The 18,651-nt window shown below is 41.2% G+C and overlaps 1 protein-coding gene across 1 annotated transcript; it reads right to left on the bottom strand.

The window, feature by feature from the left end:
- Positions 1-1,956: 1,956 nt before the first annotated feature.
- LOC135463928 (enoyl-CoA hydratase domain-containing protein 3, mitochondrial-like) lies at positions 1,957-15,168 on the bottom strand. Its single transcript, XM_064741392.1, has 10 exons — positions 15,106-15,168; positions 13,145-13,275; positions 10,602-10,731; positions 10,311-10,382; positions 7,997-8,030; positions 5,992-6,076; positions 5,666-5,775; positions 4,451-4,509; positions 3,582-3,688; positions 1,957-2,198 (listed from the first exon to the last, which is right to left on the bottom strand). The coding sequence occupies exons 1-10, from the start codon at positions 15,166-15,168 to the stop codon at positions 2,081-2,083; spliced, it is 909 nt and encodes a 302-aa protein (XP_064597462.1). The 3' UTR covers positions 1,957-2,080.
- Between the last annotated feature and the right edge of the window lie 3,483 nt (positions 15,169-18,651).

The following is an 18,651-nucleotide window of genomic DNA, read 5'->3' on the forward strand; positions in this document are numbered from 1 at the left end:
TATGAGAAAAATCTGTTTTGCACAGCATGCTGGATATGGCGTTTCTTGTTACAGTCCTGTATTCATATTTATTTCATTTATTTATCTTTATTTATACAGCAGGTCAAATGTCAGAATTTCATTCACTGAGATGTGTTATTTCACACGTTAAATATCACTTTTACTCTTGCATTTCGACGTTCCACACCAAGATGCCATGACGGATCAAAAAAGAAAGATTTATGGTATTAAATTTATTTATTTATTTGATTGGTGTTTTACGCTGTACTCAAGAATATTTCACTTCTACGACGGCGGCCATTATGGTGGGATTAAACCGGGTTCTGCCCGGGGGAAACCCACAATCATCCGCAGGTTGCTGGCAGACCTTCCCACGTACGGCCGGAGAGGAAGCCAGCATGAGCTGGACTTGAACTCACAGCGACCGCATTGGTGAGAGGCTCCTGTTCATGGTATTCAAGCTTCACTGTGTAATACTGTATTCTGTGTGTATGTACCTGGCTGAAAACATCAAATTTTGAACTTCATCTGCGTTTTTCAACCAAATGGTTCATAACAGTTTCCAAACCTCATGACATGTCCATCATGGCACACTGAATAAAAGGTGGGTTGATTGAAATACACACTGTCATCCTTATTCAAACTCTTTACAGTAGAGCAGTTTTTCAAATAGTGTTGACAAGAAAAAAACAATACATGTGAAAATGTGTATGAAAAAAGGGGCATGAGTTGTTCTCAATAGGCTCCTGCTCAACCGGCAGAGACAAAAAGTGAGCCCCTGATCCTCAAACTTCTCGCATATGAGAAAAATCAGTGAGAACAATTTGCAATTCATGTGCACTTTCAATTTGATTTTGGAGACAAAACTACATTGGTTTGACTGGTCAATATCAGGACTTCACAAAAAGTATAATTTTATCTACACAGAATAATGTCTTCTGAATATGCTGGAATGAACACCTTGTAAACATCTGAAGAGGTTGAAGAATTACAATAAGTGGATCTGTGAACAAAGTTTACTGACAAACTGAAACAATGTGACCTGAAATATCGGTTTATAAACATCAAACAGCTTCAAAAGGACACATACTGGTACATATGGCATTAAAAAATAAATATTTCCATATACATGTATTTGCAAACATAACAACAAAGAGTTGTAGTACACATGTTGACCACTTTAAATTTTCTCCTAGCACTGTTCATTCTGTACATACATATACATACACATACAAGCACCCTAAATGGCCTGAAATTTTCGCCCACGAAAGTGCATTTTTAAGAGGCAAATAAATTTCACAAAATATCACTTTTAATGGTGAAACGTATGATTTTCCAGTAGAATATCATCCCATGTTCTAAGCAAACCTCAAAACATCTTTGTAAAATCAACACATCTCTCCGAATCAGGAAAAATGGGCAAGTTTAGTCGTGGACGAAATTCATGGTGATTCAGGTCATTACAAAGGTTATGTCCCTTTGTTGTGAGCTTACAGCACTAACAGATGAAAGGGCAAACCTGGAAATAAGCAGCAGGACAAAAATAATATTTATTTATTTATCTGACTTGAGTTTTACAGCGTACTTAAGAATATTTCAATTATACGAAGGAGGCCAGCATTATGGTGAAAGCAAAACAGGCAGAGCCCGGGGAAAACCCACAACCATCCGCAGGTTGCTGACAGACCTTCCCACGTAAGGCTGGAGACGAAGCCAGCATGAACTGGACTTGAACTCACAGCGAGGACGCATTGGTGAGAGGCTCCCGGATCATTACGCTGCGCTAGCGCGCTAACCAACTGAGCCGACAAAAATCATATTCTTCAGCGAATCGTGCTTTAACAAGGGTCAACTGTTTGGTACAGGCCAAAATTGGTGCCATGCAACAATGTAACATTGAAATTTGTTTTGATAAACGTGAAATTTGCCTCCATCTGCTGCACAATCTTTTAAATAAGTCCTACGCTCAAAGCAGGAACATGCGAGCTCAGCAATAGCAGTCATGCAAAATCATCTTGTGCTTTTTATTATTAATTCGATTTCAGATATTAACAAGAAAAAAAAATCATATCACGACCAATCAATGGACTCGTTGGCTATCATGTGACCAAGATGGCTTCCTCTTCTCCACAAATGCCTTGATCCCTTCTTGTCCATCGCCAAAAGTCAGATTTTCCACCATTACCTTTTCTGTGAACCTGAAGATTAATGTATCAATGATTAGGGATTAACTCCTGAAGATGGAGAAACGATCCGACTTCATGGTATAAAAAATTTGTACACATACACAGACATTTAGTTATAACAAATACACACTTCCTACAGGACACAAACTGGTCTGGAACAGTTGTCTGATATCTACTTGAAATTTCAGCTTTGATTACTTAGTAATCTTCAGATTATGTAGCAGATGATGTATAGTTCTTACACATTATTCAGCAAGCAATAATTATGTGTCATGAAAATCAAACTGCAATCAATCACACTACCTCTTCTTCTCTATTAAGTAAACCTGTTCAGTCGATCAGCCAATGTAGAGACGGATCACTCGCAGTAGAGAGATATTACCCCACCGTGGACAGGGCTCACCCACAGTAGAGAGGGGTCAGCAACAGTAAGGAGAGGTCACCCACTGTAGAGAGGGATCACCAACATTAGAGAGGGATCACTCACAGTACAGAGGGATCACCAACACTAGAGAGAAATCACTACAGCTGAGAGGGATCACCACAGCTGAGAGGGATCACCCACATTAGAGAGCGATCACCACCACTAGAGAGGGGTCAAACAGTAGAGAGGGGTCAAACACAGTGGAGAGGGATCAACACAGCTGAGAGGGATCACCACAGCTGAGAGGGATCACCCACATTAGAGAGCGATCACCACCACTAGAGAGGGGTCAAACAGTAGAGAGGGGTCAAACACAGTGGAGAGGGATCAACACAGCTGAGAGGGATCACCACAATAGAGAGGGATCAACCACAATAGAGAGGGATCACCCACTGTGGAGAGGGATCAGCAACAGTAAGGAGAGGTCACCCACTGTACAGGTGGATCACCTGTCATGGACAGCATTACTTGTGGCCTTACTTTACACTGTTCACGAATATGAAATATCACATTAAAATATGTGATAGTACACAGGGTTCACACACAATACACAGAGGTCACACATAGTAAAAAGGGATCACCCACAGTTGGGAGGGGGTCATCCACAGTTGGGAGGGGGTCATCCACTGTAGAGAGGGATCACTCACAGACATGGCATTAGGCAAGGATCATAACACCCACCTTAGACAGAGATCACCTACCACAGACAGGGATCATCCACAGCAGATGGGGATCACACATGGTCACAGACAGCACTACTCATGGTATTAAGCAAGGTTCATAACACCCACCTTAGACAGAGATCACCTACCACAGACAGGGACCACCCACAGCAGATGGCATTAATTTCATAAATTCAATATGAAATAGTCACATTAAATATACAATATTATTACGAAAAAAAGGATGTTATTTCCAGGTTTTACGCTCCTTCAGAAAGATCAAGTTCAGATCCCTAGTTGATGACATACTTATACGCTGAAAATTTGTCCATGTTGATCTGTTTGTAGTAGGCTTCCTTCCCCAGAGCTATCACAGACTTACTGAAAGTGCAAATCTTAGCGGCCAGCTTCTCTGTCTGAAAATGGAAATGTACAGTACAAGAAATAAAACACCCTAGGCTGTTGTCTGTCTAGATGCTGTTGTGATAGATAAACTGTCCTACACATAAGATGGGAGTATTTACATCCCGGATGCCATGAATATGCATTTATTATATAGCTGTGAACATGAACCAATGAAATCTGTCAGATTGTACCACCTGATTTTTTGCATATTATATTGTAGCAAAGGGAGCTAACTTAATAAGTCAAAAGCATTTGGAGGAGCTTCAGAGTTTATCATTTTGTTCTTCTGTGAACACTGATGATGAAATGCTGAGAAAGGGATATTACACAAAATACTGAAGTGAAGACCAAAAATGACTTAGATACAGTGTGTATTTCCCCACAAGAACAGAGAGATCAAAAACTTCTTCCAGGCCAGCAGAATCAGTATGTGTATCTCTGATCGTTATTTGTATCGGAGGTGAAATTCCTTGGACTAGTTGACAAGCCATACAATAAACAAGTCACTGTGAAGCATGTGTCTGTCCATAATGTACAAAACACATCAAAATAACCTAACAGTACAAAATGGCTAACTTAAAAGAAAAAAAAAATCCCATTAAAATAAAGTATTATATTATGCCATCACCTTCGATTTTTTTGGATTTTTTAAGAATTGGTTTGCCTGTAAAACACAAAATACAATTTGTGCCCCCCCCCCCCCCCCCCCCCCCCCCCCCCCAAAACATGCGCTGTGTCTGTGGAATCTGTGGAGGGTTAAGGGACATACTCACCTCCTCCTCAATCTTATCCTCTGGTACAACCCGACTGATCAGACCATGACGCACAGCATCTGTAACAAAAATCACAGAACATTTCACTCATACGACGGCGGCCAGCATTATGGTGGGTGGAAACCGGGCAGAACCTGGGGGAAACCCATGACCATCTGCAGGTAGCTGACAGAGCTTCCCACATATGGCCGGAGAGAAAGCCAGCATGAGCTGGACTTGAACTCACAGCGACTGCATTGGTGAGAGATTCCTGGGTCATTACGCTGCGCTAGCGCGCTAACCAACTGAGCCACGGAGGCCCCCTTCAAGGCAAAGAAGACACGAACGTAAAATATACGTCAGTTGAAAAACCAAATAATACTGTCCATAAAACAGAGGGATTTGCTTTTTTTTTAGAATTTTTCAAACCTAGTTAAATGCAACTGAAACACTGGATTCTATGGTGGTCTTTTCTGATGGGACCAGTGACGTCACATGTTTGTGTTACTTAACACACGCAGGGCCTACGCTGCTATATTCCATCATTTAAAATGCACACATGTGTACATGTACATGTAAATCCTTGAATACACTTGCCACGTGGACCTTGAACTGAATTATTTGAAGCAAAAGACAAGGACACGACGTCAATGAAACCTTCTGGGTCATGACACACCACCCTACAATCTAAGGTTTTAAAACTGGCAATTTTACTCTCATTGAATCATCAAAAAATATGTAAATAAGTAAGTCCACAGTGTCCTGGACAGTTTTTTAATGGTTTATTTAATGTCTTTAATCCTGGTGAAACTGCAAATCAAGAGTTTTCCATTACTCTTCACAAACAGGCTATGCCGACATAAACACCAGCTGAATTTCTGCTGCTATTTTCGAGTAGTCCAAATAATTAGACTTTACTAAATACTAGCCTTGTCTGATGTCTTAAATAGAAACACTGGTATTACATATCACACTATTTTTTGTCCACATTTGAGTTAAACAAAATGCAACTCACTCTATACATGCCTTTGTCCACACAAACACAAAATTCTTCCACTCTGATGGGTTTTTGAGGTAAAAATATAACAGGATATCTGATACTAGTGTTTCTATTTATGAATCAGTATGACAAATCTTGTCAAATTTATGAAGTGTTATGATCCAAATATTTTGAGTTTCAAGAGGTTCATCTGCTATAAAAGGTGACTCATTACCTATCCTATCTGTACAATGTACCTTGAGCAGAAATTGGTTCCCCTGTGAACAACATTTCCATGGCAACCTTGGAAGGCACAGACCGTGCCACTGCAACCGCGGGTGTGGAACAGAACAGTCCAACATTTACACTGTAACAGGTGAAAACAGAAATATATCAGTGCATGCTAACACATGACAATTACATTACACTTTGAAATGCGTACAAACCATCACTATATTTAATACTTTCCATAAAAAAAAACAACAGTGGCTTTAATTTGAATGGAAACAACAATTATACATACCCATTTATTTTCAAATATTTTCTACGTCTTGTAGACTGAATCTGTAAGAGTGGAGCTTACCCTGGTGTTGCAAATCTAGAAGATTCTGTTGCCAGAGCGATATCACAGCTTGCAACCAACTGACAGCCTGCTGCTGTGGCCAGACCTACAGAACAAAGTTGACACATAAGTGCCGCAGGTTCAAATCCAGCTCTGGCCCTATTCAGCAGTTTTAAGTCTGGAGGTCTGTCAGGTACCTGGTCAGGGACAGGGTTTTACTCTGGCATTCTGATGCATTCTTCCACCCAGAAACCTGATCATCATAAGGTGAAATATTCTTAACTAAGGCATTAAACATTAAATATTGAACTAAATCAAATATTAAATAAACGTGAAGATATGACTGTTAGCCCTCCGCCTTTTTCTGGTACAGAACATCTGCTGACCTGCGGTGTGAAGCTGATTTGATTTATTTGATTGCTCTTATATGCTGTACTCAAGAATATTTCACTTATACGATGGCAGCCAGCATTATAGCGAGAGGAAACCAAGCAAAGCCACAACGGACCTTCCCATGTACATTTCAAAAACTAAAGAATCTGGCAAACGCTATTATTTTAGGAGCAGTGTTATAGTGGAGGAGTGTACAAGTAACTCGTGGGGTTGATTTAAATTTTCCTCTATACAAGTATGCTACACATGTATGCTGCACACATATGCTACACACATGTATGCTACACACATGTATGCTACACACAGGTGTGCTGCACAGGTATGATATACATCCAGGCTACACCTGTACGCAACATACGTACATTACACACGTACCAGTTACACATAAGCTACATACGTACATGACATGCGTACCCTTTACACATAAGCTACACACGTACGTTACACAGGTACCCTTTACACATAAGCTACACACGTACGTTACACAGGTACCCTTTACACATAAGCTACACATGTACGTTACACACGTACCCTTCACACATAAGCTACATGCATACATTACACACATACCCTTTACACATAAGCTACACACGTACGTTACACAGGTACCCTTTACACATAAGCTACACACGTACCCATTACACATAAGCTACACGTACCCTTTACACATAAGCTACACACGCACGTTACACACGTACCTTTTACGCATAAGCTACACATGTACCCTTTTCACATAAGCTACACATGTACGCTGCACGCGTACCCTTTACACATCAGCTACGTACGCACGCTACACACGTACCCTTTACACATAAGCTACAAACGTACGCTACACACATACCCTTTACACATAAGCTACACATGTACTCTACACACGTACCCTTTACACATAAGCTAAACACATACCCTTTACACATAAGCTACACACGTACCCTTTACACATAAGCTACACACGTACGCTACACACATACCCTTTACACATAAGCTACACACGTACCCTTTACACATAAGCTACACACGTACGTTACACACGCACCCTTTACACATAAGCTACACACGTACATTACATACATACCCTTTACACATAAGCTACACACGTACCCTTTACACATACCCTTTACACATAAGCTACACACGTACCCTTTACACATGAGCTTCACACGTACGTTACACACCTACCCCTTTCACATAAGCTACACATGTACCCTTTACACATAAGCTACAAACGTATGTTACACACATACCCTTTACACATAAGCTACACATGTACCCTTTACACATAAGTTACAAACGTACGTTACACACGTACCCTTTACACATAAGCTACACACGTACGCTGCACACGTACCCTTTACACATAAATTACATACGTACGCTACACACGTTCCCTTTACACGTACGTCACACACCTACCCTTTACACATAAGCTACACACTTATGCTAGACACGTACCCTTTACACATGAGCTACACACGTACGCTACACACCTACCCTTTACACATGAGCTACACACGTACCGCATACACAAACACTATACATTTATTAGCCATTCTGTTATAATAATGGAGACATCACAGAGAAATCAGGCCAGGAAGATTCTACCTTACATTTTTCATTATTTACACTGACTTACCTTTAACCTGTGCTATCACTGGCACTGGTAATTCCTGAGGGGTGAAAAATGGATATACAAGTATGAACGAGCTCCAAACTGATTTAAAATAAAAAAGGAGATGTAAACACTTTATTCTCTGATAAACCTAGCATCAGCAGATGTACGAAAGACTTCTTATACTAGCCTTTGTACTTACGTCTTTATTTATTTGATTGCTGTTTTGTGCCATGCCCAAGAATATTTCACTTATATTATGGTGGGAGGGAACTGGGCCGACCCCGGGGGAAACCTGCGACCATCTGCAGGTTGTCAGGTTGTTGGCAGAGCTTCCCACGTATGAACAGAGATGAACAATCTTTGCAGTCTATTGTGTAGATATCATTTTCAACCATGATCTATCACGGCCAGAGAAAACACTGTCTCTAGTGAGTTGTATCAGTGTGTCTTTGTGAAAAAGCATTCACTAGCTGTTGTTCAATTCTCCTAAGCGAGCCATTCCCAGCTGGCTGGATAGCTCAGTTGGTAGACAGCCAAAGTCAAGGAGTTTGTGTCTCTCTAGCCAGTATTTTCATTACTCTCAGGGGCCTCCGTGGCTCAGTTGGTTAGGGCGCTAGCGCAGCGTAATGACCCAGGAGTCTCTCACCAATGCGGTCGCTGTGAGTTCAAGTTCAGCTCATGCTGGCTTCCTCTCCGGCCATACGTGGGAAGGTCTGCCAGCAACCTGCCGATGGTCTCAGTATTTATGTCATGACTCTAACAATTTTCTGTTGACATTTTACAAGACATTTTTTTACACGAAATCTTCCATCATGTCCATGGCATTAAGTCCCTTGAGATTTATTTATTTATCTATTTGATTGGCGTTTTATGCCATACTCAAGAATATTTCACTTTTAGGACGGTGGCCTGCATTATCGAGGGAGGAAACCGGGCACAGCCTGGGAGAAACCCACGACCACCAGCAGGTTGCTGGCAGACATTCCCATGTACAGCCAGAGAGGAAGCCAGCATGAGCTGGACTTGAACTCACAGCGACCGCATTGGTGAGAGACTCCTGGGTCATTACGCTGCGCTAGCGCGCTAACCAACTGAGGACTCCCTTTAGAGGAGTGCAAAATATATTTGAGAATACTATGAGACTTCAATGTATTAAAAAAATTAAATAACTAGACCATAATGATATGCATATACATGTAGGTAAGCATTCATGATACCCTGCATCTTTACGGTCACCGGATTATATTTTCATTACATTACTAAGTGCCTCAGGCATGCAATTTTAGCTTCAGTTTTCGAAAAATGTCTATTTTACGTAATTGCACGCTAGCGCAGCGTAATGACCCAGGAGCCTCTCACCAATGCGGTCGCTATGAGTTCATGTCCAGCTCATGCTGGCTTCCTCTCCGACCGTAGGTGGGAAGCTCTTCCAGCAACTTGCGGATGGTCGTGGGTTTCTCCCCTGGCTCTGACCGGTTTCCTCCCATGATAATACTGGCCACGTCATACAAATGAAATATTCTTGACAACGGCGTAAAACACCAATCAAATAAATAAATAAATTTTACCTAATTCATTCATAAACAAAGTTGACAGACAGACATGTACATAAACTGCAAATCTGATTAACTCCTGTGTATGTTACCCAACATTCCCCTCATTTTACCTGACACCTACAGTTCTACAGATCCAAAAAAGGTGTTCTGAGGTTTGTTTGGAAATTAAGATTTATGTGTTTATTTGATTGGTGTTTTACGCTGTACTCAAGAATATTTCACTTATACGACGGCGGCCAGCATTATGGTGGGTGGAAACCGGGAAGAGCCCGGGGGGAACCCATGACCATCCGCAGGTTGTTGGCAGACCTTCCCACGTACGGCCGTAGAGGAGGCCAGCATGAGCTGGACTTGAACTCACAGTGACCGCATTGGTGAGAGTGGAAATTAAGAAGACATCCTTATACAAAAATGCAAGTTTCAGCACCAAAAATAATATTTTATCCCTTTTTATAACATTTACCTCTAAAAATTTTGTGTTCTACCATTTTACATTTTTTTGAGGATTGAATTGATTGATTGGTGTTTAATGATATCAGGAATATATATTTACTTGATTGGTGTTTTATGAAGTACTCAAGAATATGCCAATTACAACAGCCAACATTCAGGTGGGAAGAAAGCGGGCGGGGCCAAGGGGGGTCCACGACTATTTACAGGTTGCTGGCAGACCCTCTCACTTAGAGATGCAGACAAAGTCAGCATGAGCTCAAGGATACATGCATTTCACTTACAAGTTGCAAGTACACAGCGGTGATCAAGTTCATGAGAAAACTTACCTGAAGAAGATTCATCACTGATGTACAGGTGCTGAATACCTGGGCGTGATAAGCTCTACCTTCACGGGTGGTCTACAGGTGTGACATGGACAAGGTTAATAGACACAAAATGGAGATGGAAAGATAACACGAGTAAAAAGTATCACTAAAAAACATGTACCGATCAACTGATAAACAACATTTCACAGATTCAAATACTATCGATTTGTATAGATGCGTTCTGTCAGTTAAGGTTTCGTCTTCTCTTTAGAAGCACACCCAGCTTTAAAGAAATGCACACAGTCTACACACCAGCTCTTTCAAGTCATGTCCTGCCGAGAAGGCAGGTCCATTATGAGTCAGTATTATGACACGTAGATTCTCGTCCTTCACCGTCAGGTCAGCATGTAACGTCTCTAGCATGGCCAGAGATAGGGCATTCCTGCGTGCATATAAAAGAAAAGCAAATATCATCATTTTAAAATTGGTCATTTTTTCCTAAGCGCAACAACTACTGACGAAAGAATTATGACAATATGACAGACCAGTAAAATCCTTTTTTTGAAAATTCTGTATAAATTTTTTGATCTCGTAATTCGCCCCTGTCAGTGATACAATAGCAAAGATGAAAATTTTCAATATTCCACATGTTATATTAATAAACCAACGTTTTGATTGGTCACCTGTACTTTCACTGACGAGATCATCCAATGAAAGAGTACAACCGCATACTGGACTACTTCTATTTCTTGTTGCCGTGGAAAAAAAAAAGCCAGGCTGGCAATCACTTACCACAGCTGTTTCTTGGTACTTAACAGTTAAGTTTTTTGGACACTGGATATGCATAAAATTTATCTACATGAAAAGTGAAAAATAGCAAAGGTGGGTGAAAGGCAATAAAGCACCTGACGCTGTACACCTAAATGATCTGAGGCTAAAACAAGGTGCTCACAAACATGAGTTAACCTTCAATGACAGCAGCATGCCTCTGTATCAGATTTTCACAAAATTACTACAAACTTACCTTACTACTTTGCAGAGCACCAAAGAGTTGTTTCCTGTGTATGAACTGGTCTACAAGATTATTCTTAGATTTAGTCCATTTTATTTGCCACCTCTATCATGGTATTTGGTCCCACTGTGAACCCTTAGATTTAACATCACGTCCACCATCGCATGGAAAAAGTCCAAAACAGCACCAAAATCAAGCCCTTTGAAACATTACAGACACTGTTTTGTTGCATTCTCCAAGTTCCAAGACAGTCAGTAAGACCAGCAAATAACTTTTGAGGTGAACTGTTTTCGTTACAAGCCTATATTTGAACATTTCGTTCAGTGTGATTTTAAAAATCGCCCTGTCATCCCCTAACATTATAGTGATATGACCTAGATTTAGGTCGCAATTTTGGAACCAAATGTTTCAATGAATGATTAGTTATGAATGCTAATATTTTCGATAAAAAAATTAAAGCTCATCATCTAATCGTACATTAACGAAGTGTGTTGTGTTATGTTTTCTGATCACAAAAAATCATAGATTTCCTCAATGTTTTCCAGAACTATATTTAGTGAAATGTGTGGTTTGGTTCCAAATGTTTCACGTGTGTTGATATCAGTACGCATCTCATTTACACACTTGTCAAAACAAACACACACTGTCTTGTATATCAACCACATAAAACCGTTCAAAATAAATTATGGGATAAATAGGATATGCGATTCGTGACGCATTATATCCAATTTATTAAACTCATGATGTAATTTTCATTTGTTTCTTGCCAAAGGTTCGGAGCAAATAAAAATTACACCACTGGTTAAATACAACCGATATAATGGATCACTCATTGTATACCTTTTATGTCTCTTTTAGACCATATTTTATGACAATAAATACATGACAATACAAATACAGTCAAAGGCACAAATTACAGGTTTGATACTCAAGGTATAATGGATCACTCATTGTATACCTTCTATGTCTATTTTAGAACATATTTTATCACAAGGAATACATGCACAGTCAAAGGTACAAATTACAGGTTTGATACGGCTTAATCTGATGCGTCACCTGGCCTTTCATATTAACTTACCTGTATATTTAAAACGAAAATTTGAGAACATTCCTTCTCTCTTTATCAACCCCATGACATAAAAGTAGTGCTTAGGCCAGACAAAAAATACCTAAAAAGCCTCACTTTACATGTATTTAGTTCTGAGTGAGTGAGTGAGGGCTTGGATTTTAACCTCATACTCAACAATTTTTCAGTCATATGACAACAAAGGAGTCCTTAGAGTGCATGTACGTGTAATGTGCCTCCTTGTTGCAGGACAGATTTCCACCGCTCTTTATATCAAGTGCTGCTTCAATGAGACGCCTTAACGAAGGCAAGTCAGCCGGCCCACCCCAGCCATTATACTGATACAGGTCAACCAGTCACTGCACTATCCTCTTAATGCTAGACGCCAAGGTAGGAAGCTACAACTTCCTCTTTTAATGTCTTAGTTGTGACCCGACCCAGGATTGAACCTGGAGCAGACGCTCTACTAACCACGCTAGCGGGACCGGTTGTATTTATTTCTGTGAAAAACTGTAATATGTTTTTTGATGTAACTGATACTCTGGTGTACTATATATCTTCCATGGCTTCCAAGTCAGTAATTTTGCCAGTTTCTGAGAATTCTTTTTATTTCAGAAAAGTGTTTTGAGTTTTGCAAGGTAGAACATCATCTTATTGGAAAATGCAAGTTTCAACAACAAACATACCTTTTTTGTAATATTTTCGAATAATTATTTGCTTCCAAAAATGCACTTTTTGGAGTGTGATCAGCACAAAAAAAATTGCAATAAAACCAACCTTCGCTTGGAATCGTTGAGGCATATGGTCCTGACACCATTGTCATCATTACGTATGGTGAGAGAGATGGGTGGCTTCTGCACAGGCTGAGATAATAAGCGTCTGCTGGATGAAATTCCTCTGGTAACAAACTGTGAAAAAAAACAGCAAAATGAGAGGTTGAGATCAAAGTGTCTTTAATTTTAGCCCAGGTTCTAATGCGAAATTATTACTTCACTTTATACAGCTGCATGAAAATGCTTTGATTTATTTATTTATTTGATTCGTGTTTTACGACGTACTCAAGAATATTTCACTTCTACGACGGCGGCCAGCATTATGGTGGGTGGAAACCAGGCATAGCCCGGGGCAAACCCACAACCATCTGCAGGTTACTGACAGACCTTCCCACATACGGCCGGAGAGGAAGCCAGCATGAGCTGGACTTGAACTCACAGCGACCGCATTGGTTAGAGGCTCCTTGGTCATTACGCTGCGCTAGCACGCTAACCGACTGAGCCACGGAGGCCCTGAAAATGCTTTGAGGGGTGTAACCTAACCTAAACATGAAAAATAGGGTAGGTCTGACAGTAGCATGAAATTGCAGCCTAATGATGTCTTATATTTACTGATATGCGGAAACTGTTGCCATCCTTAGTCCGGATGATGAGTTCACTCAATCATCACATTATACCTGTATGTAGCCACCCCATCAGCAAAGCTTGCTGTAAATGCAATACTTAACATCCAAATCCCAATCCATAACATGGTCTGTTTCCAAGCATAAACATTTGTGTACCTTTTGCATCCCATGACACTGACATTTTTTGGGATATTTCCTCAGAAAATTTCAATCTCGAAAATAAGATGTGTTTTGAGCTACGTGCTGCATGATTGACCTCAACTGGTGCATCAATCACAATGAGAAACTGACATCACCTAATGTATGTCACAAACCTGTCAAAGTATTTCAATCTATAGAACAGTTCAACATGTAAAGGTGGGCAATGATGTTGTTTTGAAAGCTGACTGTTGAGTAAAGTAGAAGTAAGAAGCGCCAGATGCTTTCAAAATGACTAGAAATCGAGGTATTGGCTGCAAGTTATTTTTGTTTCAAAACGTCAACCACAGGTGCATGTGTCCTGTGCGAAAACAACAGCAGCACATGTAAAAAGACGACATGTTGACATCTGTGAGTAGGACATGAAAGCACGATATCATGGAATTACCACTGGTATAAGCCATGCAATGAGATAAAAATTGTCCAAGAGACTGCGAAGCAGATGTCGACTTTAATTCACCTGGGGCCACTTTCATGAAGCTCACTTGGTTAGGTAGGCCCTTAACTACCATCGCAACATATGTTGTTTAGATATAAACTGCACTCGGCTAAGGGGTACTTAACACTAAGTAAGCTTCATGAAACCCGCCCCTGACTTGCCCGTGACACATAAGTTTTGGCTTGTCTTTTACGTTTCGCAGACTTGTTTTGTCATGGATGGTTTCTCTGTTGTACAGACCTTACCAACTATTAAAGGTTCCCACACGATTTTTTGGTTAATCACATAGTACTTGGGAATTCGCTTTTTATTTTCTGGCCACTGAAAAATGAAACTACTGAATTAAACCGAAATGCAAATTTTAAAGTTGAGATTGCTGTCAGGTGGAGTCACGTCCTGCTTTTCACAATGAGCATCTGAAAAGGGGCTCGTTGACTAGCAAAACGGCAAACCCAGATTTTACAACTGCCTCGAGATGTAAAGGTTTGTGACATTTTCGTGCCTGGCGACAGAAAGGCCACAAGACGAACTAACTGAGGCTCGTTGGGCAAACTTATTGTTGTTCTGAACACTTCATGTTTTCTCTTTCCCTTCACTTCCCTAACTTTGTTTGGAGTTCATATGTGCGACGGGGATAGAGCTTTGTGTTTTTTCTCAGCTTTGGACATTCAGGGACACTTGTATTTATTCTCCGATTCTTACCAAAGGACTTTCTACTGCAACTTTCCAAAGCTTGCAAATGTTTCGTCCATGAACCAGCGCCATTGCTCCGCTAAGCACGTGCTTGTGTTATGCCAAAGGTCATTGGTCCAAGCAAACCAATGAAAAGCCATGTTAGAAAAAATATGGGCGTGGCCTTGTCTGTCAATAATTGTCACCTAACGTCAGCCCGCCCCAGAGCAACGAAATGTTTATCTGTTATTTATATGGACACAGACAAACATATGTATAAATCTAGGCTGATTTTACCAAATGCCAACTCATGATGTTGCTCACGGATTAACTGTGGATTTCCCAGTAGGGTTGGAAATTTGTGATCAACAGCCAGGATATATTGTCACACATTAAATCACGTGTCGACCGGTGAAGATGAAAGGAGTTGTTTTGTGTTTTACCTTAGCACAAGTGCTCTTCACTTTGACAGGTAAGAACAGTGTGTATGAATTTTCAAACATCGCTCTTTCTGGGGTAATTGGGGATGGGTGTGGAAGTGGGCGTGGAATTGATTGTTTCAACAAGCAATACAATTTCATCTGTATTGCAACAGATTAAACATCAATCAAATAAATAAATAAACCACCTGGATTGAGATTTGAATGTGTAGGCCTACGGTACGTTTTGTCCTGGAGTTACATGTCTCTAATAAATCTCTTTAGTATTTCCCCCTCTGTGGTTGTGGCCATTGTAACTATTAACGAAATATTTATTTATTTATTTGATTGGTGCTTTACGACGCACTCAAGAATATTCACTTATACGGCGGCGACCAGCATTATGGTTGGAGTAAACGCACGACCATCCACAGGTTGCTGACGGAGCTTCCCACGTACCGCCGGGGATGAAGCCAGCATGGACGAAATAAATATATTTTAATAGGGTACAGTATTGGCCTACATGTTATGTGTCTGTTCAGACAGATCGCAGTAATCTGTCACCATCACCAATGTAAACAGATAAGTTAATGGGAAATATCAGAGAAATAATAGTACAGAAAATAATAAAGAATTAATTTAGCTATCACCAGATCAAGGGGGAATACTCATGTTGTTCTCCACACTGTTGTCCCGTTGGAGGTTATGTCCCTTGGAATGTCTCGGACGATGAGACGTATTAACAAAAAAAGCTGTGAATTGTAGCTATGCTGTATAATAATATTCGGATATCATAAAATATGATATTGTCTTGAAAATGTTGTATAATTGCAAATGAATAAGAAATACAGACAGGCTTATCATGCACGACGTCCCAAAAAACGTCGAAACGAATACCGTATGAATGCTTCGTTTTGCTTGCTGGTCACGGAGTATTTTTAAACTGGCAGTTGGGGGCTTCCGTGGCTCAGTCGGTTAGCGCGCTAGCGCAGCGCAATGGAGCCTCTCACCAATGCGGTCGCTGTGAGTTCAAGTCCAGCTCATACTGGCTTCCTCTCCGGCCGTACGTGGGAAGGTGGTCGTGGGTTTCCCCCGGGCTCTGCCCGCTTTCCACCCACCATAACACTGGCCGCCGTCGTATAGGCCTAAGTGAAATATTCTTGAGTACGGCGTAAAACACCAATCAAATAAATCCAGTAAAATTTAATGATGACTGAAACTTGTTTTTCATTACATGTCTTATTTGTATTTATTTCTTCTAATTTAGTTTTCAATGTATTGAATATTGATAGTTTGGCCTATTTATGGAATATCCCCTACTGCCCTTCCATCATGTTTTATGTCCGCAATACACTGAGCCCATCCATCATGTTTTACCGGTGTGTCCACAGTACACTGAGCCCATCCATCATGTTGTACCGGTGTGTCCGCAATACACTGAGCCCATCCATCATGTTTTACTGGTGTGTCCACAGTACAATGAGCCCATCCCTCATGTTTTGCTGGTGTGTCCGCAATACACTGAGCCCATCCATGATGTTTTACCGCCGTGTTCCGCAGTGCACTGAGCCCATCCATGATGTTTTACCGCCGTGTTCCGCAGTGCACTGAGCCCATCCATCATGTTTTTTTGGTGTGTCCGCAGTGCACTGAGCCCATCCATCATGTTTTTTTGGTGTGTCCGCAGTGCACTGAGCCCATCCATCATGTTTTACTGGAGTGTGTTCGCAGTACACTAAGCCCATCCATCATGTTTTACTGGTGTGTGTCCGCAGTGCACTGAGCCCATCCATCAGGATTTACAGGTGTGTGTTCGCAGTACACTGAGCCCATCCATCATGTTTTACTTGTGAGTCCGCAATACACTAAGCCCATCCATCATGTTTTACTGGTGTGTCCGCAGTGCACTGAGCCTTTCCATCATGTTTAACTGGTGTGTCCGCAATGCACTGAGCCCATTCATCATGTTTTACTGGTGTGTCCGCAATACACTGAGCCCATCCATCATGTTTTACTGGCATGTCCGCAATACACTGAGCCCATCCATCAGGCTTTACTGGTGTGTCCGCAATACACTGAACCCATCCATGATGTTTTACTGGTGTGTTCGCAATACGCGTAGCCCATCCATCATGTTTTACTAATGTGTCCGCAATACACTGAGCCTGTCCATCATGTATAACTGGTGTGTCCGCAATACACTGAGCCCATTCATCAGGTTTTACTGGTGTGTTCTCAATACAATGAGCCCATTCATCAGGTTTTACTGGTGTGTTCTCAATACACTGAGCCCATCCTTCATGTTTTACTGGTGTGTCCGCAATACACTGAGCCCATCCATCATGTATAACTGGTGTGTCCGCAATACACTGAGCCCATCCATGATGTTTTACTGGTGTGTTCGCAATACACTGAGCCCATCCATCATGTTTTACTGGCATGTCCGCAATACACTTAGCCTTTCCATCATGTTTAACTGGTGTGTCCGCAATGCACTGAGCCCATCCATCAGGTTTTACTGGCATGTCCGCAATACACTGAGCCTTTCCATCATGTTTAACTGGTGTGTCCGCAGTGCACTGAGCCCATTCATCAGGTTTTACTGGTGTGTTCTCAATACACTGAGCCCATCCATCATGTTTTACTGGCGTGTCCGCAATACACTGAGCCTTTCCATCATGTTTAACTGGTGTGTTCGCAATGCACTGAGACCATTCATCAGGTTTTACTGGTGTGTCCGCAATACACTGAGCCCATCCATCATGTTTTACTGGTGTGTCCGCAATACACTGAGCCCATCCATCATGTTTTACTGGTGTGTCCGCAATACACTGAACCCATCCATGATGTTTTACTGGTGTGTTCGCAATACACTGAGCCCATCCATCATGTTTTACTAATGTGTCCGCAATACACTGAGCCTGTCCATCATGTTTTACTGGTGTGTCCGCAATACACTGAGCCCATTCATCAGGTTTTACTGGTGTGTTCTCAATACACTGAGCCTATACTTCACGTTTTACTGGTGTGTCCGCAGTACACTGAGCCCATCCATTATGTTTTACCGGTGAGTTCGCAATACACTGAGCCCATCCATCATGTTTTACTGATGTGTCCGCAGTACACTGAGCCCATCCATCATGTTTTACTGGTGTGT

Source organism: Liolophura sinensis, chromosome 3, assembly GCF_032854445.1.
Source record: "Liolophura sinensis isolate JHLJ2023 chromosome 3, CUHK_Ljap_v2, whole genome shotgun sequence".
NCBI lineage: Eukaryota > Metazoa > Mollusca > Polyplacophora > Chitonida > Chitonidae > Liolophura > Liolophura sinensis.

What these genes read in the sequence shown, in the direction of transcription:
- LOC135463928 (XM_064741392.1), bottom strand. Translation starts at nt 15,168, where the DNA reads ATGGCGCTGGTTCATGGACGAAACATTTGCAAGCTTTGGAAAGTTGCA. An exon ending in CTCAACGATTCCAAGCGAAG is followed by an intron (nt 10,732 to 13,144) that starts GTTGGTTTTATT and finishes ATATGCACGCAG; the next exon opens with GAATGCCCTATCTCTGGCCA. An exon ending in GACATGACTTGAAAGAGCTG is followed by an intron (nt 10,383 to 10,601) that starts GTGTGTAGACTG and finishes TCACACCTGTAG; the next exon opens with ACCACCCGTGAAGGTAGAGC.